The sequence below is a fragment of the Lipotes vexillifer genome, unplaced genomic scaffold, assembly GCF_000442215.2.
Source record: "Lipotes vexillifer unplaced genomic scaffold, Lipotes_vexillifer_v1.1 scaffold513, whole genome shotgun sequence".
Classification (NCBI taxonomy): Eukaryota; Metazoa; Chordata; class Mammalia; order Artiodactyla; family Lipotidae; genus Lipotes; species Lipotes vexillifer.
In genome coordinates this window covers 1019870-1043220 of record NW_006777952.1, presented here as the reverse complement: position 1 = coordinate 1043220, position 23351 = coordinate 1019870, and the positions used below count along the sequence as shown (strand labels likewise).

General features: G+C 41.8%; 1 protein-coding gene and 1 non-coding gene across 2 annotated transcripts in view; one reads left to right on the top strand and one right to left on the bottom strand.

The window, feature by feature from the left end:
* Positions 1 to 23351, bottom strand: part of LIPH (lipase H) — a 50987-nt gene that overhangs the window by 15871 nt on the left and 11765 nt on the right. Inside the window, exons 2-8 of the mRNA XM_007451391.1 lie at positions 19997 to 20364; positions 18673 to 18781; positions 13967 to 14068; positions 11745 to 11834; positions 8745 to 8912; positions 7421 to 7516; positions 5570 to 5681 (exon numbers count right to left, since the gene is read on the bottom strand). Coding sequence (XP_007451453.1) covers positions 5570 to 5681; positions 7421 to 7516; positions 8745 to 8912; positions 11745 to 11834; positions 13967 to 14068; positions 18673 to 18781; positions 19997 to 20364 — 1045 coding nt within the window. The remainder of the gene's footprint in view (positions 1 to 5569; positions 5682 to 7420; positions 7517 to 8744; positions 8913 to 11744; positions 11835 to 13966; positions 14069 to 18672; positions 18782 to 19996; positions 20365 to 23351) is intronic.
* On the top strand, positions 3807 to 3879 carry TRNAE-UUC (transfer RNA glutamic acid (anticodon UUC)). Its single transcript has one exon. It is a non-coding gene; the product is annotated as a tRNA-Glu (tRNA).

Genomic DNA, 23351 nt, shown 5'->3' with positions numbered 1-23351 from the left:
TGGTCAATTGAATTTTTTCAATAAATGATGCAGTGACAACTGGATGTTCACAGGCAAAGGAATGAAGTAGAAGCCCCCTACCTCACATCACATGCAAAAATTAACTCCAAATGGATGAAAGACCTAGATGTGAGACCTAAAATTATAAAGGAGTTGTATCCAGAATATACACAGAACTCTTGCAACCCAACAATAAAAAGATAATTAGCTTAGTTTAAAAATGGGTAAGGCACACAAAAACCTGCACCCAGATGTCTATAACAGCTTTATTCAAAACTGCCAAGACTTGGAAGCAACCAAGATGTCTTTTGTAGGTGAATGGATAAATAAACTGTGATACATCAGACAATGGAACATTATTTAGTGCCAAGAGGAAATGAGCTGTCAAGCCATTAAAAAAAAAAGAAAAGGAGGAACTCTAAATGCTTATATTACTAAGTGAAAGAAGCCGATCTGAAAAGGTTACATACTGTATGATTCCAATTACATGACATTCTGGAAAAGGCAAAACTATGAAAACAATAAAAAAAAAATCAGTGGTTGCCAGGGGTTGGGGGGAGGGAGGGATGAATAGATTTGAATAGGGAGGGAGCACAGATTTTTAGGGCAGTGAAACTACTCCGTGATCCTATAATGGTAGACATATGTCATTATACATTTGACGAAACTCAGAAAATGCACAACACCAACAGTGAACCCTAATGTAAACTATGGACTTAGGATAATAATGACATATCAATGTAGATTCTTCAATTGTAACTAATGTACTACTCTGGTACCAGATTTTGGTACTGAGGGAGGCTGTGCCTATGTGGGGCAGGGAGTATGTGGAAAAGTTGTGTACTTCCTGCTCAATTTTGCTGTGAACTTAAAACTGCTCTAAAAAATAAAGTCTGTTTAAAAGGAAAAGAAATGGCTAAGGGATCTGAATAGACATTTCTCCAAAAAGCTCTACAAATGGTCTACAAGCATATGAAAGATACTCAGCATCATTAATCATTAGGAAATTACAAATCAAAACCACAGTGAGATATCATGTAATGCCCACAAGAATGGCTGTAACAAAAGACAGACATGTATGAATGGATAATCAAAATGTGATATATACATACAATGGAATATTATTCAGTCTTAAAAAGGAAAGAAATTCTGTCACATGCTATAACATGACAAAACTTGAGGACATTATGCTAGGTGAAATAAGTCAATCACAAAAAGACAAATACTGTATGATTCTACTCATATGATGTATCTAAAGTAGTCAAATTCATAAAACAGTAGCATAGTGGTTGCTAGGGGATAGGGGATGGGGGAAATGGGAATTATTATTTAATAGATATAGAGTTTCAGATTTTGCAAGATGAAAAAGTTCTGGAGAGCTGTTTCACAACAACGTGAATATACTTACTAATGAACTTACACTTAAACATGATTAAGATGGTAAACTTTATGGGGTTTTTTATCATGTTTCTTTATCATGATTAAAAAGAAAAAACAACTTTTAAAGACTGACAATAACAGTGTTGGCAAGGATGTGAAGAAACTGGAACTCTCATACATAGCTGGAGGGAATGTAAAATGGTGCAGTCCTTTTGGAAAACAACTTGGCGGGAAGTTCCTTAAAAAGGTTAAACACAAAGTCCTCTATGATCCAGAAATTCCATTCCTAGGTATATACCCAAGAGAAATGAAAGCATATGTCCACACAAAAACGTGTACATATATGTTCCTAGTAGCATTACTTATAATAGCCAAAAAGTGGAAAAAGACCAAATATCCATCAACTGGTGAATGGATGTTTAAAATGTGGTATGTGTGAACATCTGGGCCAGAGGTCAGTGGATCAAAATACAATGTAGAATATTCAGACGATGGAATATTATTCAGCCATAAAAAGGAACGAAGTACTGATGAATGCTACACATGGATGAATCTTGAAAACATGCAAATCAAAAATAATGCCAGACACAAGGGCTTCCCTGGTGGTGCAGTGGTTAAGAATCCACCTGCCAATGCAGGGGACACGGGTTTGATCCCTGGTCCAGGAATCACATGCTGCAGAGCAACTAAGCCTGTGTGCCACAAATACTGAGCCTGCGCTCTAGAGCCCGTGAGCCACAACTACTGAGCCCACACGCCACAACTACTGAAGCCCGTGTGCCTAGAGCCTGTGCTCCACAACAAGAGAAGCCACAACAATGAGAAGCCCGCGCACCTCAATGAAGAGTAGCCCCCGCTCGCTGCAACTAGAGAAAGCCCACGTGCAACAATGAAGACACAACGCAGCCAAAAATAAATAAATAAATAAAATTTTTAAAGAAAGCCAGACACAAAAGACCACATATTGTATGATTCCATTTATATGACATGCCCAGAATAGGTACATCTATAGAGACAGAAAGCAAATTAGTGGTTGGCAGGAGCTGGACAGGAGGGAGGAATGGGGAATTACTACTAATAAGTATGGGGTTTCTTTTTGAGATGACGAAAATGTTCTGAAATTATATAGTACTGATGGTTTCACATTCTGTAAATATACTAAAAACCCCTGAATTATAAACTTTAAAAAGGTGAATTTTATGGTATGTGAATTATATCTCAAATTTTTTAAGGTTAAAAAAAAAGAAATATATCTAAAACACATATACAGGGAGAGTCAACAGGCAGATAATATCCTTGAATGTGACTTCATTTGTAACCCATAGACTGGTAAGACTGAATAAGCTCAGGGTACATATTCTGATATTATTATTTCCATTTTCTTAAATCATAAAAATACTAAACACTAAAATGTCAAACTTTACCTGGCAAAAAAGAGAAAAGTATCCATAATCTTACCATGAAATAGAACAACTATTTCCTTTTCTCCCATATATTCTCTGATCGGTGATGACTTTTTCACAAACATGACTAAAATAGGAATGACTAAACATGAGTAAAATAAAGATGTTAAGGTCTCTATCTTAATCAAGAAACAAGCCTCCAACTTTAGGAATTCCTACTTGGGAGAAATTCGCTATATGAAATTCAAATTTCTAAGACATATGTAAAGCAAATATGTAACCAATTATTGGCACGAATACCCAAATTTTGCTGAGTGAGTGCTCCTCATATAACTGCACAATCTCCCCTGCTGTTTCTTAGACTCTCCAGATGAGGTCTCTGCCCACCTTCCTCATTGATGCCTATAGACTACCTGAGGCTGGTTTCTCAAGATGCTGCCCCTTAGTGGTTCCCTCCCTGAAAATGCTGCCCCACTATGGGTTTGGGGACATCGGTGCTGAAGGGAGTGTGATATTGGCCAAACCGCTTGCCCTCTATGAGCCTCAGTTTCCTCATTTATAAAATAGGGATGATAGGGGCTTCCCTGGTGGCGCAGTGGTTAAGAATCCTCCTGCCAATGCAGGGGACACGGGTTAGAGCCCTAGTCTAGGAAGATCCCACATGCCGTGGAGCAACTAAGCCCATGCACCACAACTACTGAGCCTGCGCTCTAGTGCCTGAGAGCCACAACTACTGAAGCCTGCAAGCCACAACTACTGAGCCCACATGACTAGAGCCCATGCTCCACAACAAGAGAAGCCACCGCAATGAGAAGCCCATACACCGCAACGAAGACACAACACAGCCACAAATAAAATTAAATAAAATAAATAAATTAAAAAAAAATAGGGATGGTAATACCACTTCACAGGGTTTTAGTGAGAATTACATTAACCAATGTCTGTAATGTGCTTGGTTCAATAAACAAAGGCTGTTATTATTATGATCCAAGGATGCATTTTAAAAAGTCACTTCCAGGGAATTCCCTGGCGGTCCAATGGTTAGGACTCTGCACTTTCACTGCTGAGGGCCCAGGTTCAATCCCTGGTCGGGGAACTAAGATCCCACAAGCCATGCGGTGCAGCCAAAAAAAAAAAAGTCACTTCCAAACCCCGCACCCACACCTTCCCTATTTATCTACACAGTGAGCCCAGAAGGCGATTGCCGGTTTCAGATGACAATCTACATGGTACTCTATGGATGAGGCCAAGAGACAACCCAAGTGTCTAGTAGATAATAGGACCCAGGAAACATCTCCTAAGTAAATGAATGAAAGGAGCCTCAAATTCCTTTGCTTACACTAAAGGGTTTGGGTTTTTTTTCCCTTTTTCCTGATTATAAAAGTAACAGATGAAAAAAATTATTCATTATTTTAAAACTATATATATATAACAGCACAGCAAATTGAAAAGTAAAGAGAAACTTTAAAAAGCACTCATATTCCTACCACCCAAGGGGCAATCTATTGCCCCTTGGCATAGATTTTGGCATGTTTCTTTTTCATTATTTTTAGTGTTGAGCTAATTTTATACTTTATATAATTTTATATCCTGCATTTTTTCACTTAGTACATTATAAGCATTTCATTTAATGTTTTATAAATAACTTCAATGTTTGAATACTATTTTATTATATGGGAACTAACAATTTCCCCATCATTGGATTTTTAGGGTGTTTCCAATTTTCATTATTATTTTTTTATGCGGTTCGTGGGCCTCTGACTGTTGTGGCCTCTCCTGTTGCGGAGCACGGGCTCCGGACGCGCAGGCTCAGCCGCTCCACGGCATGTGGGATCTTCCCGGACCGGGGCACGAACCCGTGTCCCCTGCATCGGCAGGCGGACTCTCAACCACTGCGCCACCAGGGAAGCCCGGGTGTTTCCAATTTTCTATCGCAAATTAGATTTTCTGAGTTTCAGAAATATATATATGTTTTTATGTATATATGTATATTATGAGCTCAGTAAAGAATAGAAACGTGTATGTGAGTGGGTGCCTTTGGACATGGGATTGTTGGGATGGGGCAAGGTTTGTGCTTTTATGTTACATACTTCTTTACTGTTTAAATCATAGGTAGCAGGGATGACTTTTGAAATTAAATGTTTATGCAAAGGAAGGAAGGAGGAGAGAAGAAAGGAGGGAGATGGGGAGGGAGAAAGAAGGAAGGAAGGAAGGGAGGGAGGGCAGGAAAGAAAGAAGGAAGAAGGAAAAAAAAATGGACTTGAGGATATGGGGAGGGGGAAGGGTGAGCTGTGACAAAGCAAGAGAGAGGCATGGACATATATACATTACCAAAAGTAAGGTAGATAGCTAGTGGGAAGCAGCCACATAACACAGGGAAATCAGCTCGGTGCTTTGTGACCGCCTGGAGGGGTGGGATAGGGAGGGTGGGAGGGCGGGAGACGCAAGGGGGAAGAGATATGGGAACATATGTATATATATAACTGATTCATTTTGTTGTGAAGCTGAAACTAACATACCACTGTAAAGCAATTATACTCCAATAAAGATGTTAAAAAAAAAAAAATTCCTGTACCAATTCCATTTGTAAAGAGGCTGAAAGATCAAGAGCCACAAGAAGTAACTAAGCAAAAAAAAAAGAAGTAACTTAGCAATATATCCCTTTATATATTTTATAGGACAAAGATGCATACAGACCTATAATTAAAAAGTAGATATGTTTAGGATTTAATTTCTCTGAGCAAAAAAGGAAATAGCAAGCTGCAAAGAATGCCAGCCCAACTTACTGATTGATTTTGGATTCTGTGGTGTTTCCAGCTTTGTCTCTCAATTTGATTGTAATGGATCCTCTTCTTATGTTCTTGTTCCAAGTTATAATATCCACAAAGTAATGATATACTACAAAACAGGGAGAGAACATGGTAAGAGAAGAATATTACTAACTGCTTTCCTGAAGGTTCAATTCGTAAAAACCCAACCTCCCTAATAACTGAGTCTCTTTTTCTCTTCCTCTAGTTTTTCTGCAAAGATCCAGGGCAGAATTTTCTAATATTTTTTTCTATTCTCTTTGGTAAAGATGGCCTGAGTGATGGCAGAACTCAGTGGTATGCAGTTGCCATGTGTAGGCATCACTCTTGGATCAGTGTTTCCACCTTATCGACTGAAATCTCATGGCCTACTGCCAAGTATGATTGGTTCACTTCAATCCCTGCCCATTTTAGAATAAACCAAATAGGGGGCCATGTAGAGACCCTCCACAGCTGTCAAGGTCTTCCTCAATCTGGGCCATGTCCACCGGCCTACCCAGCCTCCCTCATCTCTTCCCCAGTCACGCCACACCACCTGCACTGCCATGCTCTCTCTTGCTTCTGGGCCTTTCCCCACCTTGGACACTCTTACTTTGCCCCCTTTGCCAATTCATCCTTCAGGTTTCAGCTGAATGCACTCCCTCCAGAAGGCCTTCACTGACCCTCAGACTAAGTCAGGTCTCTCTCAGAGTTCCTATCATGCTCTGGTATTCTCTCATCATTAGTTAACACACTTTATTTACAAAATGCAAGAAAAATGATAACCAAAAAGTGGTAAATATATGTGTACATCTATACAAATATTACCTGTATAATGTCTTATGGGGTTTTTAAAAAAGCTAAAATATACTACAACGGTAACTAGGAAGGGATGGTTATTCCTCTTTGTAATCCCAGCAGTAATACCTATGGATATCCATTAATTCCTACTGAATAAGCAAGAGCACATAACGTATCCAGAGAACTATTCTTCCTCCCTACTGTCTGCTCCCCAAGGTCAAGGACGCTCTGGGAAGATGGGGATCCCACCATGATAGTCAGATTTGCTATCTCTTGGTCAGACTTGCAGAGAAGGGGAAAGAGACTTAGGGAAATGACAGTCCCACTAGGGAATAAGGTCAGCCATGGGGTTGCCATTTCATGGCCCATTATTACTCAGGGGCTTGCCCCATTTGGATTGGGCAGACACCAAACCCTGGGCTGCCACTCATGATTCCAAAGAAGGAGGGAAACATGGTGATCTGCAGCCTCTTTTATAAGGGTTGCTCCCAAGAAAAGTGAAAAGGGGGATAAGATTGTAAGATGTACATCTGCCCAGGAAAATTCCTACTTGCTTCCCGGGGCATCTGATCATCTGCTGCCCTATTTAGCTCCCATCTTGAATACCCAACCTCTCAGTGTCTTTAGAAGGTCATTGTTTTAGTTTTGGAGCTGGAACTGGCCCATTGATGTGGCTGACACCTGATTTTTCCTAACCACGATTTCGTGTCTCTTGGGGCTCAAGCAAATTTTCTGGAAGATCTTAGTGATTAGAATGGCCATCCAGTGAAGCTAACAACTATGATTTGTTGAGATTTTAATCATTATAACTCAGAAGATAGGCATGATTATCCCCCTTTTACCAAGCAGGACATTGAGACTCAGAGGTTAAATGTCTTGGTCACACAGCTATTATGTAGGAGAGTTAGGATTCAACCTAGGTCCTTCCAACTCCAAAGTCCATGCTTCACCATGGCCTTCATTTGCCAAGAAGTAGCCAGGAAACTGAGACTCAGACATTCCAAAAATAAAAGAGTTGGGTGACAGCAAGCAAGCACATTCACCACTCACTGCAGAAGGGTTTCTCCTCAGCTGTGTCAAAGAACGCTTTAGTCATAGGAGGATCCCGCTCCCTTAAATAGTATTTCCAATTATCAGCATAGTAGCCTATAAAATAAGTCAGAAAAGTGTAACATTAACATGTATTATATAAATGTAAAAGCAATGGAGGAGATAGTGAGAACAGCGGGTTTGACTGCCACCACCATCGAGACAATCCCCCACGTACCCACTTGCCAAATGACCCTCTGGTGGCTTTTCCCCCATCTATTGACATTACATCACCAGCCCTGGTCCTCAGTAGCAGGGGTGGGATTGTGGGGAGTGACACACACTGGGTAGACTAAAAATAGCACTGATATTTTCCAGCAATTCATTTTCTAGATTATTTAAAACAGATTCAGGTTTATATCTAGAACAGCATCACTTTTGGAAAGCGATGTGCTTTCTTGAAGAACTGTGATTGGGCCCCTGAAGTGCAGAGAACTTGGAATTACTGTGTTACTCTGTCAACAGGCAGGGAAACGTCCTCCTTCATGACGTGCCTACAGGAATGAGGCTGAGGGCCATCCCGGGGGCCTATCTCTTTCCTCTGTCCCCACTGCTAGGGAGTGGCCTCCACATTCTGACTTAACTGATCTGGAGTGGAACCCAGGCATCAGTATTTTTTAAAAGCTCCATAGATGATTCAAATGCACAGTCAAGTCTGAGAACCCCTTGTCTATAGCATGCCCTGATGTTAACTTGAGTCTTTCCTTTGGGTACAATTAGAGAATTCTCATGACCATCCAGTTGCAAAGTCTCCACCACCCGGAATATTTCCACTAACGCTTAGCAAATATCCAAGCAGTCTCCACGGTGTCTGTTACCCCAGTCCACCCCTGTATGTGTCCATGCACACAGCACCAGAGTGTGGCATGAGGGCATTTACAGACACAATTAGTTAGAGGGGTTGCTTTGCCAAACCCTCCCCCAGCAGAGAGGTTGTGTGCCTGGAGAGGGTGCTCCTGTCCCCACAGGAGCAGACTACGTAAGGTGACTGTGCCTGGGTGAGCTTGGAAACTCTTCTGGAACCTTCTTTTTCTTGCTAGAATAAAGTGTCCAGGGAGGTGGCACTACCTTCTGGATGAAACCCCATATAGATTGCCTTTCTAACATTCTTTATTGTTAGGAGACCCCAGAGTACTTTACAGAACAAATTGGCTAGAAAAAACTAAGTAAGTTTTTTAAAAACACAGGATTTTCAGGCCCATTTTTAGATGGTAAAATGGTGCTAGGATTCTACCAGAAATTAGCTCTTTGTTAATCAGAATGGGAAACTGCTTGCTGGACTTACCCAGAAGTGGGCAGGACTCCGTCTGTGATATGCCACAGTTGACACACTTGCCGTTCCTATAATCCCGGTAGGAGTCACAGGGATACGCGGTGATGGTGCAGTTCTCTCTCAGCGAAGAAAGGTACAGGTACACGGACCTCTGGTGGTCACACTTAAAATACTGCATTCCTGGGTTGTAAAAGGAATGATCAAAGAGTAGAGCAGTTGTAACATTTAGTAATAAATAGTGCCTCGCGTATTGTTTATACACATAATTTATCGTGTCTCCTACGTACCAGGCACTGTGCTAACAGCTTCAATGTACTTGATTCCATTTAATCCTTATAAAAACAATAGATCAGGATTCATGCTGGCAAATGGCAGGAGACAAGAAGATAGGCATGATTACCCCCATTTTACCTAGCAGGACATTGAGACTCAGAGAGGTTTAAAGGCTTGACCTTGTCCTTCCTTTGTCAGTGAAAGGAAGAGGAAATGTCAGTAGTAGTCAGAGATCCACCGGAGGTTTTCAGCAGAAGGCAAGCACATTTAAACCAGTAAATACATGAGAGAAAGACGGCATTGGGGAGCAATTTTAGAGGAAGATCCCCAATGAGGGCAAGGAGAGGAGATAGTTGTGAAAAAGGATGGGGCAATGCTTCCACCTTGGGTCAGATGGGGAAATGAATGTAAAGGCCAACTTTGTGATCTAAGGTTAGGGTAGATAAAGTGGCTCCTTCAGGTGGGACCTTGATCTAGGTACAAAAGTCAAATCTAGCTCAGCTCTAAGAGGTGAGGGTTTATAGCTGGGGAGGTATTTGCAATAGAAGCCTGAGGAGTGACCATAGGGAGTCCGCAAGAGATGCGTATGAGGCTTTTCTGGCATTATTGGGGGCCATGGAGAAGTTAACAAGTTTACTTGGACCTTGTACTCGATCAACAAGACTCCATGACTTCTCCAGAATGTGCCCAAGCAAAGATGGGGGCTGACATGGCAGAGACCTAAGGGCCTGGGCGTGCACAGGGCATTCATGAGAGCAGACAAGTGGCAGGGGCTCCATTTCTGCTCCAAAGGTGAAGGGTGAAGTGAGAGGAACTGAACAATAGGAGGTGCCACTGGAAGCCGTAAGTGGGCAAGAAGAGGTGAGACACAAGCCTCAAGTTAATTCTTGGTGGGTGCCATGTGATGTGATGGTGAGAGAGGAAGCTGATGCGGCACAGAGGTGACCATCAGAAGAGTTGGAGCTGATGAAGGACTTCAGTACAAAACATCAGAGGGGTTCATCAGAAGGTTGATGGGTCAGACAATGAAGTCATTCAGAAACAGGAACTGGGTCCCAAAGATGGGTAATCAAAGGAGGTAAGGATCTCAATAGCAGACAGTGAACCCCATGGAAAGAGGAGTTGTGATTGTGAGCTAGTAGTTTGGAGAGGCACTGGGAGCTGGAGTCAGATCAATGTTTCTTCTTTCTCTGGAGTCCACATATGCCCATAAAAGAGATCAGTGGAGGACATAAAGAAATAAACTGGGCAACAGAGGAGAAGCATGGGGCCAAGCTGGACTGGAGTAAAATCTGACAAGTCAACATTTAATTATTGTTCCTGGAACTTCCACTTGCAGAAACAATGAAGTTAATAATGCTACAGAGGATGTCCTTTGTAAGCAAAGCACATTATCTTTGGCTGCTCATGGATGTAGTTACATTACAGCACACAGGACAGGATTTGAATACACACCATTTATGGTACAATATGATTGGCCCTACTTATGTCATTTCATCTGGATCATTTTCAAACACTACATCATTCCCATGGAGCCATATAAAGCTACCATTTTGTAACAAGATCATCTTTTTCTAGAATTATTTCCATGATTGTTTAATTGTCTCTAACAATGGTGAAATACAGATTCAGAGCACTTGGCGGGGAGTTGTTTTTTGTTTTTTTTTTTAATTTTTGGCTGCGTTGGGTTTTTGTTGCTGTGCACGGGCTTTCTCAAGTTACGGCGAGCGGGGGCTACTCTTTGTTGCGGTGCGCGGGCTTCTCATTGCAGTGGCTTCTCTTGTTGCGGAGCCCGGGCTCTAGGCGCACGGAATTAAGCAGTTTTGGCACGTGGGCTCAGTAGTTATGACACACGGGCTCAGTAGTTGTGGCTCACGGGCTTAGTTGCTCCGCAGCATGTGGGATCTTCCTGGACCAGGGCTCGAACCCATGTCCCCTGCATTGGCAGGCAGATTCTTAACCACTGCGCCACCAGGGAAGCCCAGGGTGGGTTTTTTTAATTCTGTCCCCCACCACACTTTAATGTTGCCCTCCAACTACCCAGTTTTGTTTTGTGAGTTTTTTCTCGTTATAAAACTAATACATGCTCATTTAGAAAATAAAAAATAATAGCAAATTATGATGCAAAAATTACCTAGAAATCCAACATCCAGAGGTCACCACTAATAATTATTTGGAGCACTTATGTTTTTTTCTGCACTTACACATGTACAAATATACATTTAAAAAACAAATTGGGATTATACTGTATAATTTGTGTATTTTTCACTTAACATCATATTGTAAGCATTTTCATTAATCTGACAATATGGTTTTTCAGAATTACATTCCTTTGTGTAGGATGCACCATACTATTTAATAATTTTCCTGTGTTGGACATTTAGATTATTTCTAAAAACTATTATGAACAATACCATATTGAATATCTTCACTCTGATTTTTGTCTACATTTTCCATTATTTCTCTAGGAGAGATTTCCAAATGTGTAATTTCTAGGTCAAAGACACACCTTTTCAAGAGAGAGAAATAATTCAAAATCGCTTCTAATCATATGGTTATTTTTTTTAAGTAGTATATTTGAGTAATAATGTTTAATTTATAATTTATATTTATACCACCTCTGTCTTCTCAGGAAATTTGTTTTTGATTAAAAACGATTTCACATAGGATAATATCAGATTTTTAAAATACACCTTTTTTAAACCACTATTTTACAAAATATAAAGTATCTGCACTTACCTCCAAATATTGTTTGGGGGCAACCAGGTTGATCCAATCCTCCATTTGGGTAGAAGTCTATGTTTCCTAATGGTTCCCTGTAGCCCAGTGCTAAAAGACAATATACTATGCTTTTATATTGCTTTGAACTTTTCCCATCTCATAGCTCATTTGCCTGTTTAGGATATAGGCAGAGATTGTCTCATTCTTGTCTTTGCTGCTGTTGTTGTCGTTAAGCCTATTTAAATATTTTGTCCAAAAAATAAATAAATAAATAAATAATAAATAAATAAATAAAAATTAAAAAAATAAAAATATTTTGTCCAAAGTTAGCCAGATAGTTAGAAAGCAGTGATTTCCAAGTAGGAGACTGAAGCTGGTAACAGAATTTACTTCCCATATTTCTGAAAATGTAAGAGAGTTTGGTCACTCATTCACTGCATGGCTGATAAAATGGTATGTTTCATGTTTATATTTGGCTGGAACACTCATTGCTAGGTGCTTCCTGAGCCTCTAATTACATGTGTGTAAGTCTTTAATGAATAAGAAACAGGAAAAAATGAACCTTTACTTAGTAGGAGAAACCTTTAAAATTTGGGGATCTAGGATGGTTAAAAGATTGGAAACTCTTCTAGAAAATGGGGACCTAGAAAATTATAGATTTAATAATTGCTTATTCTCTTTAACCTTGTAACTCCAAGTAATCAGTAAAATGCTTGATTAAAAGATTATACAGGGGGGCTTCCCTGGTGGCGCAGTGGTTGAGGGTCCGCCTGCTGATGCAGGGGACGCGGGTTCGAGCCCCAGTCCGGGAAGATCCCACATGCTGCGGAGCAGCTGGGTCCATGAGCCATGGCCGCTGAGCCTGCGCTTCCGGAGCCTGTGCTCCGCAACGGGAGAGGCCACAACGGTGAGAGGTCCGCGTACCGCATTAAAAAAAAAAAAAAAAAGATTATACAGGGACTTCCCTGGTGGTCCAGTGGTTAAGACTCTGCGCTTCCACTGCAGGGGGCATTGGTTCAATCCCTGGTCAGGGAGCTAAGATCCCACATGCCGTGTAGTGTGGCCAAAAAAAAAAGATTATACATATGTATGTATGTATATATATATGTATACACACATATATAGTGTATCATTGCAATAATGATAATAGCTGTTATATGTTCAGGAAACTACATGTGTCTGTGGGTGTGACACTACGGGTTTTACACAGATTTCTTCTAATTTTCACAATGTCTGAAAAGTAGCCATTGGTAAATTCAGATGAAGTAAGTTACAGATGAAGACTCTGGGGCTTGGAGGACTTATGGACCAAACATGATACCACCAGAAAGAACCAAACCTGGGATTTGAGTCCACCCCTGCCTTGACTGCAAAGCTTATATTTTTCCTTCAAAGTTTGCCCTCTCCAAGAACAAAAAATAAATTACTCTATGTCGTCAAGCATTAAAATAACATTGAGGTACTGCACCTAAGTAAGGTAATACTTTGCAAACTGCATAGTAAGAACACAGCTATTTCACAGAGACACTTCTTCTAAGGCAAACAATTGCTGAATACCACACCAGAGTGCCCACAATAGGCAGTCAAGGGTGTTTCAGGTGGTTGTATCACAAAGGAGATGTACTATTAAATGTCCACTATGGTCTGTCGCCTCAGCCCTCCCCCAAGTTCCTACTCCAGCTCTTCTCCCAAACATCTGGATATAAAGACCCATCTGTAACATCAGCCCAACCCCCAAGCCATGTACCCAATCCCAGAAATGAAATCAACACCATGAAAGATAGAAATAGCCAGGAAGATCCACAGAGAGCTAGAGACCTATAGGTGGTTCAGAAATGCTCTGTGTGGAGAGACACAACACTTAAACATATATTTCAGCTTAAGGAAATAATGACAAAGAACCAACAAAAACAGGGAATCATGCATCCAAACCCAGTTGTACTTATGGAAACATTTGTCCACATGGTGTGCAAATCAGCCTGTCCTTGACTGGTCAAGATGATCACTTTAAAAATAACAGGAGACAATGGGAAATGCACCTCTACTCCATCAGGAGATCCTGGGTGCCTGCATTAAAGCAGCTTCCCTTCAGTATTCTTGTGGATTTGGAAACTTGCCCGGTAGGAAAAGGAATCTAGAGGAACCTGATCCACCCCTGCATGACAATCCCCCTAGCGGGAGACTCTTTGGGAGTCTGGGGGTGAGGGTGTGGGTGGTCACTGACCCACAAGGAATGTTACCATCAATGTCAGAATGGATGACGTCAACAAACTGTGCATCACCAGGATCTAATCTGTCCTCTGGAGGTTTCCCATTGAATAAAGGGCCTGCAGGGTCCAGACCTGGAAGGAAAACAGAGTCAGCTTGGCAGCCCCACGCCATGAGTCACCTGCAGCCGGGCTTTGGATCCCTCCCCACGAAGATGGCTCACAGTCTGCGGGGAATCCTCCGGTGGGCAAGCACTCACATTCCCATCCTGCTGTGTCAGGCTCCTTTCCACGGCCCTGTATAGCCTTTTCCCACACTAAAGGTGGTTACCCTCACAGCGCCCCCTGAGAACTCATCCGGACTCCATCTGGAGGTGTACTATACCTTGTGCAGGGCTCCACGGCAGGGAGTGCACAGACATATGGGGACCAGGGACTGGAATAAACTGGTTCCTCAGGAAAAAAGCATCTAAGAGTGCATATAAAAAGCAGACACTGTACTTATCTTTATCTCATTTTAAATAATCCAGAAACTTCACTCAACTTTTCTTTCTTGTTATTAAAAAAGCTCCTTTATTGTTTCCATTTTTATTCACATTTACTGGCTCACCTAGTCCACATCACAAAGGAGGAAAGGTAGCTATTGTCATTCCCATTTTACAGGTGAATGAACTGAGGTTCAGGGAGGTCAAGTGTCTTAGCCAGGGCCACAGCCTCACAATGCAACCACCTCTCTCTGTTGAGCTTTTGGTTTCATTGAACTGGGTTTGGCAAACTGAGTGGGAAAGTGTGAGACTCACTGGTCAGGCCAGGTATTAGACTAGGTATGGAAGAGGGAAATTAAGTGGGTGCCAGTTCCTGCAGAATTAACCCACCCATAAATGCCTGAACTGATTTCTTGCTCTTGGTCAATGTTAGCTGGACATTCCTCACCATTATTATGAAACATCTGCAAAACCAAGAGAGCATCTCCTATGATGATGTAACCACAAACTAAAAACAAAACACCAGAGGATCCCAAAGACCTTGCTAACTAGAAACTTACCTGGAGGGGAAAAGGTTTCAAGGATGTCTCCAAGTTTTTAATCTATGAAGGTCATTTTAAATGACATCCCCTGTCCCCCCCGCCATGGTATAAAATCCAAGAGATAGCATCTTTGCCTCAGCAGTCCTGGTTCTAGCCCCAATCTTTCCATTTCTCCCTGGCCAACACCCTTGCTTCCTTGAGGCATGTCTTTACCTGTCCCCTTATTTTATCTCCCTCTGTTTCCCCCACTCCCCCACCCCCCAGCTTTTCTTCCCCTTCTGTCTGCTCCCAACTGAAACTTATGTGGGGAGGAGGTGGATCAACACCCAGGTACCCAAGTCCACAGGATATTCTCTGCACAGAATGAGAAACTCATAACCTTGGAAAGACCTTGCTGGGGAAGCCTCCCCCTCCTCACATGAAAGAGCACCATTTCCAGTCTGAGAAAATGAACATTGAGAGCCTCAGTTTATAGCAACCTCCAGATCCACAGTAGATATATTGGCTTACCATATAAAATCCAAACCAGGGCAATTTTGAAAGTGATAAGGCTGCTATTAATAATTATGCCAGGACAGAAGACACAAATGAGGACTGTCACAGTAAACTTGAACATATGATCTCCTTAGAGATAAGTCATAGCAAATGATCAGCTTACACTGTCAGCCAAAAATCACAAACTGCCCTAAGAAAAGCTGCATATTTTGTGTGAGCAGAGACCATTGGAGTCAGATGGATGTGACATGGAACCCCAAACCTAGCATTAACCGGCTGTGTGATCTTAAGCAGGTTACTTTACTTCTCTGAACCTCAGTTTCCTTATCTGCAAAATAGAGGTAGAGTTAATTGCTACTTCAGAAGACTTACCAAAGCACTCTGGGATCTGAATCCAGAATATTGAAACTATTATAGAATAGAAACAAAAATGACAAAATGGCACTCTTTCTTGTTTCTCTGTGATCGTCAGAAAAGTGTCTAGCTAGTGATTCCTGGCTTTGATTACAAGATTAACCAGTTTGAGAATTTGATAAAAGCTCTGGACCTCTCCCCAGGACAGACGTCAAACATTTTGCATGCGTTTTCAGGGGCCTCTTACTCCCATCCCCAAGGTCACCATGAACTAACTCTCCAAGGCAGTGCTGTCCAATAGAAATATAATGTGAGCCACATATATAATTTAAAATTTTCTAGCAACCACTTTAAAAAGGTAAAAAGAAACAAGGAAAATTGACTTTAATAAAACATTTTATTTAACCCAGTATAGCAGAAAATTATTTCAACATGTAGTCAATATAAAAAATTTGAAAATTTTTAATACCCTTCTTTTGTACGTAGTCTTCAAATTCCAGTGTGTGTTTTGCATTTACAGCATGTCTCGATTTGCATTAACAACATTTCAGGTGCTCAGTGGCACCTCTGGCTTGTGGCTCCTACATTGGACAACACAGCTTTGTGGTCATTTCTTAAAGTATGGTGTTCAGACCACCTGCATCTTCTGGTTAAAAGTACAGACCGCCGGGAATTCCCTGGTGGTCCAGTGGTTAGGACTCCATGCTTCTACTGCAGGGAGCATGGGTTTGATCCCTGGTTAGGGAACTAAGATCCCACATGCCTTGCAGCGTGGCCAAAAAAATAAAAAATAAAGGAAGTACAGACTCCTGGACCCCAAGCCCAGAGATTCCAATCCAGCAAATCAGCATTGTATCCAGCACCGCAAGGTGATTTTTGCAAGAATCAAATTTAATGTATTATCAAGTGATGTAGGTACTTGAAATGTTTTTAAACCCATTCATTTCTGCCATCTTCTGTTGAAGAAATTAATGAAAAGTAATACCAGGAAATGTGCCTGGAGAGCAAAAGGAGAAGCAAGAGCAGAAGAAAAAAAGGGAAATGGAAGAGATGAAACAGCCATTCTGGTCTAGATAATTAACAAGCAGAATCACCCAGTTCTTGGGAGTTGGGAGTGAATTATGGCCTTGGGTAACAGGCCAAATTCCCGCCCCTCAATTCAGTGATCCCATTCTGGCAGGGCAGTGGAAGGTGAGTGGAGAAGGGAAATGCTTTTCCCCTGAAATAGCTCTCAGTAACAGGTGAGATTGACCTTGGGGCTCAGAGAGGTTGAGGAGTTGGGAGAACATGGGTCCCTCAGAGGAGACAGAAAATTGAGCTGCAGACTGTTGGCTGAGTCCAGGTCACAGAGCAGGGCCACGTGGGCCCAGGGTGGAAGGGAGGTTGGCTCGGAATTTCCATGGTCAGAGGCCAGGTTACACTGCATTCCCATCCAAAGTAGTCATGGGAACAGGTTCACTGGGCGGCTGAGGAGCAAAATTAGGGGGTAGATAGAATAAGGCAGTGGTGGGCTAGAGCACCCCAGCACCAGCACTGGAGAGCAGAGTTTGCTTATCTCTTCCCAAACTGTGTGGTCAGTGATGTCAGGTCAGTAGCTTGAAATCAGCCACAGTGGGAGTATTTACATCATGGAAATCAGCAAATGCTATAAATCTTTTTTTTCTTTTTTTTTTTTTTTGAGAGCGGATCAGCTTCTAAACACACCACTGGGAAAAGTCCCAGCTCCCAGAGGAGAAGCTCCCAATAGACAAGGAAAACAAGCACATTTGAGCCATCTGTCCTTTGTACCCATAAGGGAAAATGAATTTTTAAAAAGTAAAGACATACTGCTTTCTAAAACATTATAGAAATAATTTTAAAAAATTGAAAAAGTGCTTTGCTTCCCTAGGAAAGCAAGGAAATAAGATAAGGGCACCTTGGCCTTTGGGGTGAAAGTGAGAAAAAAAATAGCCAGGAAAAAGAATGTGACCTCAAGTACCAGAGTTAGAAGAGACACCGGCCAATGTGGGTGTGTGTGTGTGTATGTGAGAGGGACAGAGAGATTTAGGGCAGAGGGTGGTGGTGGGCACATGCCCAGGGCCACATGTCAAATTAAGTAGCACATTCAGACCTGTGGCTCTAAAAGGTTACCTCCCAAATGTAGTTGGTTTGAATCATTTACCTCTCCCCTCCCTCCCTCTGTTCACATCTACTTTCCAGATTTCCTAGATTTGGAATGGCTATCTCAATGTAAGGATCGATTCTGGGAAAGGTATGGAAGGCTTGAGTCTCTGAAAGAGAAAGCCTCCCTCAGACCTTCATCTGTAGCTATGGAAATTTACAGAACACTAGGCAAATGAACCCAGCAAGGGAATCTTTGGAGTTTCACCTGCTGATGTTTCTGAGGGTTTTTATTCAGCTTTGGCCTGAAAGCCGATATTCACAGAGTAAGCTCCAGACAACGTAATTCCCATCTCATTTTCCTATCATGAGGCTCCAGCTATGCCTGGGGATGTATTAGGTACATAGTTCAAACTATCTTGGATTAAATGAAAGGAAGAAGGCTATCTGCTTGGGGCAAAATCCCCATGGGATGTAGCTGTTTTTCTAGCCATAAGAGAAATAAAGTCACCACCAATCTTTTCTATGGCATATACAATTTACAAAGTGCTTTGCACCTATTTTATTAAATAATAAATTTAATATTGCTAAGGTCAATTACTACTATGGTCTTCCCTTTGCACAAGAGGACATTTGCTCAGAGAGGTTAAGTAATTGGAAGACCTGGCTTTGAACCCAAGGACTAGGATTGCCTGCATCGTGCTCCCCCAGGGAACACCCTGGGCAGTCTGGTTACCCTGTGCCCATTCACAGGAAGCCTTACCTGTAATTCTTCCCAGCTGGCCATTGTACATCTTTCCAACAAACCCAGCTACGTGGGCTCCTAGACTTACTCCAATCATGTAAATGTCATCCAGAGAAGCTCCTTCTGCCTGTAATTTCAAGAGGTCCATCGTTATAAATTGTGAGGGGCCAAGGAGTTGACAACATCTGGAGAAATTTCCTAACTGTTGACTTTGGAGAAACATTTCTAGGCACCTTATACCCATTATCTTACTGAAATGTCACAACACCCCGACAAACTAAATGCTATTCCTTTGATTATACAGATGAGGAGACTGAGCCCAGGGTTGAAGTCATCTGCCCAAGGTCAGGCAGGGAGGGCGCAGGGCAGAATTCAAACCGGTCTGTCCAACTCCACACTTATGCTTTCACCTTTATGCCGTGGTGTCTCCATTCATGCTTCTGCTAGAAGCCAAGCTGAGACATCCTCAAAACCTTCCCAACTGAGAAGGGCAACCAAACATTTAATGAACTCCTTTATGTCCATGCTGGCTCAGTTAATGAAGTCACCATGGAGAGGGAAGGAAGGAAAGAAAGGGGCAGGGCACTCTGACCACAGTCCTGGGTCAGCCAGTCATGAGTCATTTTAATATTCACTTTCCCGAAGTCTGTGGCTTAAGTAGGAAGCTCATGTAAAATTTATGTCACCCCTGGCCACAGTGGCCACCAGGTGTGACTCTCTGAAGTAGTCCTCATGTCAAGTCACTTTTTTTTTTTTCATAAAAAGGACAGTTCATGAGATAGATTAAATTAAATTAAATTTAAGATTTATTTCATCTTTGTAAGTCTTCTGAAAACATAAATCATACACACAAATCGTTCATCAACCACGTGTATCAGGTTTGGTTTTGGATAATCTGGTCACTAAACTTTTGGCATTTCTAAGAAAAGGAAGAGCTATAGAAGTTGAGGAAACTCTAGGCATTGAAGCCAGGAAACCCCTAGACAGAACCTCTCATACCCATTAGACACCTTTATGTGCGTTAGAAAAAGCTGCCCCTTCCTCAGGACACTTTGCTGTCATTCACTAGAAAATTATCATAATAGACATATAAATCTACAATGTCTACAATGACAATGGTGCCGTCTTAGATGGGTGCCCTGTGCAGTGCACAACCTGTACAACCATATGCATGGGCGTTGCCTCGGGTCCTTCCCTTCACCTTCCCTGGGGCTTATTCAGATTTGCAAAACATTGCAAAAATAGTCCTTCTGGTCACTGTAGTTATCTCTTGGCTTTAAATATACAGATGTTGAGCCAGTTTCAATTTGACCCTGAATCATTTAAGAGAATTCTCCCTTACCAGCATTTGGTCGATAAATTCCTTCAAGACTATTGCTACTTTTCTGGTCTTTCTAGAGGCATGGTTGTATATTACAGTTGTAGCTCCTTGATTCCAATCAACAACAACCACGTTCATGTCATCTACAGAGAGCAAACCCTCTACTAAGTCCTCCAACCAAACTGGAGGAGAGCCTGTAGGTCTGAATCCATGGACAATGAAGATGGTTTTCTTGGTCACGTTCAAGTTCCCCAAAACTGTGGAGTCGATGGCTTGTGCGCAGGTCGGGTTTCTCCTTGTGTAGAGCATCAACTTCACATTTAGTCCCGTTCCAACCACTGCACTGTGAAAGCTCAGTTTGGTAAATGAAGGACATGTTTCATCTGTGTCTGAAAATAAAAATTATATGGCATTGTGACAGTTCTTTCCTTAGTTGGGCATCAAGCAAAAGTGCTGTCCTACACTCTTTGGAGTTCTTTCTATGTGCCTCACGGCACCTAGCAAGAAGCTGGATCTAGTTGAATGAAGTTGCAAAGTCAGACCTGATTCGGAGTACATAAGTAGTAACTTCTTTTTCACTGATTAAACCATTTTTCCAAATCCTACCCTCTTTCAAGGTCTAACCCAAAAGTCACCTCAACGAAGCCTTCTCCGACTCTCCCAGCCATAATTACTGTCTGTCCTTCAACCCAGAACTCCCCAAACCCCTCTATGTGCCACGTTGACCGCACAATGAAGACATTTTCAGGGATGTATTATGGGTATTCCTGTACATATGTGTCTATCCCACCAGACCAGTCTCCTTGAAATGGTGTCTTGTAATCTTGTGTATCCCTCACAGTGCCCAGCACATGGTAGAGGACTCAATAACAGAATCTGTGGGGTCCAAGCACCTCTTTCCTTGTCTATAGCACCCACCTGGGACGGTGGTAGAGAACATGATGTGCCTTGCCCTGCACCTTTCAGAAGCATCTGAAACTGTTAACCATGGTGGCCTTTCTTGGGCTCTCTCTCTCCTTCTTTGCTCAAGCACCACCTTTAAGCATATGTCCTGCTGACCAGGCTCTAAGAATGGAAAGGCTGGGGATGTAATGGGAACAGCTTAAGATGAGCTGAAAGAAAGAGAATGTTTTATGGCAGAAAGTAAGAGAGTGTTTAAAAACACATTATAGGGACACAGGAACCAGCTTGAAGGGGCTTCTGCTGGCCAGATCTGGGATAACTTGAGGACAAAATAATTAAGGAGAGTAATAAATGATAGGCCTTTGAAAACCAGGAATCCATGATTCCATAACAAATAAATACATAAATAAACAAAGAAACAATACCTAAATGGAGAAGAGAGGAGGACTCTTACAATATAATGCTGAATGCAAACTGATAAATGTGGAATGCATGCTGGAGTTGAAATTCATCATTTTGCAACCATCATAACAAAGATTGGTTAGGCAAGAATCATCAATGGATGCTAAACTGAGGTTGGGGTGGGGATGTAGATCTTGAGGAGGAGCATGACATTTGTACGGTTTTAAAGTGTCTCCCACAGGGACTTCCCTGGTGGTCCAGTGGGTAAGACTCCGTGCTCCCAATGCAGGGGTCCCAGGTTCGATCCCTTGTCAGGGAACTAGATCCCACATGCATACCACAACTAGGAAGTCCACACGCCACAACTAAAGATCCCACATGCTGCAACTAAGACCCAGCATGACCAAAATAAATAAATATTAAAAAAAATAAATAAAGTGTCTCCCACAGATTGCTCATTAGAGATTAGGGAAGAAATATTAACTGTAAGACTGAGAAAGTGAACAAATACCTTAACAAGGTTATCAAACTTGACATCACCAGTGAGGAGCAGATGGATATCATGTGCCTATAGCTGTAATGCAATGGGAAGGACAAGCTTCACCTGTGAAGTGTTCTAGTAGGGAATGCATAGCTGGAATCTAACCATGAGGAAAAATCAGACAAACATAAAATGGGGAATATTCTATTTTTTTTAAAAAAAACCTGTATTCTTAAAAAAAAAAAAAAAGTCAATGTCATAAATGACAAAGAAAGACTGGAAACGTTCTACATTAAAGGAGACTAAGGCTTCCTTGGTGGTGCAGTGGTTAAGAATCCGCCTGCCACTGCAAGGGACACGGGTTTGAGCCCTGGTCCAGGAAGATCCCACATGCCGTGGAGCAGCTAAGCCCGCGAACCACAACTACTGAACCTGCGCTCTAGAGCCCGCGCGCTGCAACCACGGAAGCCTGCACGCCTAGAGCCCGTGCTCCGCAACAAGAGAAGCCACCGCAGTGAGAAGCCTGCCCACCACAACAAAGAATAGCTTCCGCTCACCACACTAGAGAAAGTCTGCGTGCAGCAACGAAGACCCAACGCAGCTAAAAATAAATGAAAAAAAAAAAAAAAGTAAACCTCTGATCGACATTGGTATCCAGACACAATAATATGATGATTGAGAGAACTATTTTTAAAATTATAATAATTATTATTATTTATTATTATTACTATTATTGCGACCCTAACCATGACCATTCTTCAGGAGAGGGAACAGACTGGGAAGACAGTTGACTTGTAACTGGCCCAAAACAAGACAAGAATGCCTTGGGAAACATCTGTTCTGACTTCTTCCAATAAGAATTTAGGAACCATTTGCCCTGGGCCCCTATTCTCAGTGAATCTGCACTTGCACACCCAGGAATTGCTCCTCCCTTATTCTGAGCCTCAGAGTGGCCTTCATCCTGGGGGCTCTACCTTTCCTTCACAACCTGGGTCCATTCATGGATACTTTTACTTGAAACTTCTTGCAAAGGCTCTGGTACTTAGGAGTGAGTGAACTTCCAAAATAGAATGAGCAAAAGAAGCTCAAATAGAAGGTTAGAAATTAAGGAGGCTTTGAAATGCCTCACCCTAGAAAAGATGTGGCTAAAAATTGAGCCCCAAAGTCATATATTCCTCCTTTTACTCTGTACTATCCAGTAGATTGTGCAGTAAAGCATGCTCACAATGTAAATACTGTCTTTTTTTTTTCCCCAGCTTTATTGAGATATAATTGACAAATAAATTGTGTAAGTTTAAGGGGTACAATGTGATGATTTAATATATATATTAAGAAATGATTACAACAATAAGGTTAGTTAACACATTCACCTCACATAGTTAACTTGTGTGTGTGCGTGTGTGTGTGTGTCTATGTGTGTGAGAGGAGAACATTTAAGATCTACTGCCTTAGCAAATTTCAAATATACAATACAGTATTGTTAACTATAGTCACCATGCTGTGCATTAGACGCCCAGGACTTATTCAGCTATGTAAATATTTTCTCCATCTGTTGGCCCCTTTCATTTTTCTCTTCCTGTAGATCACTTG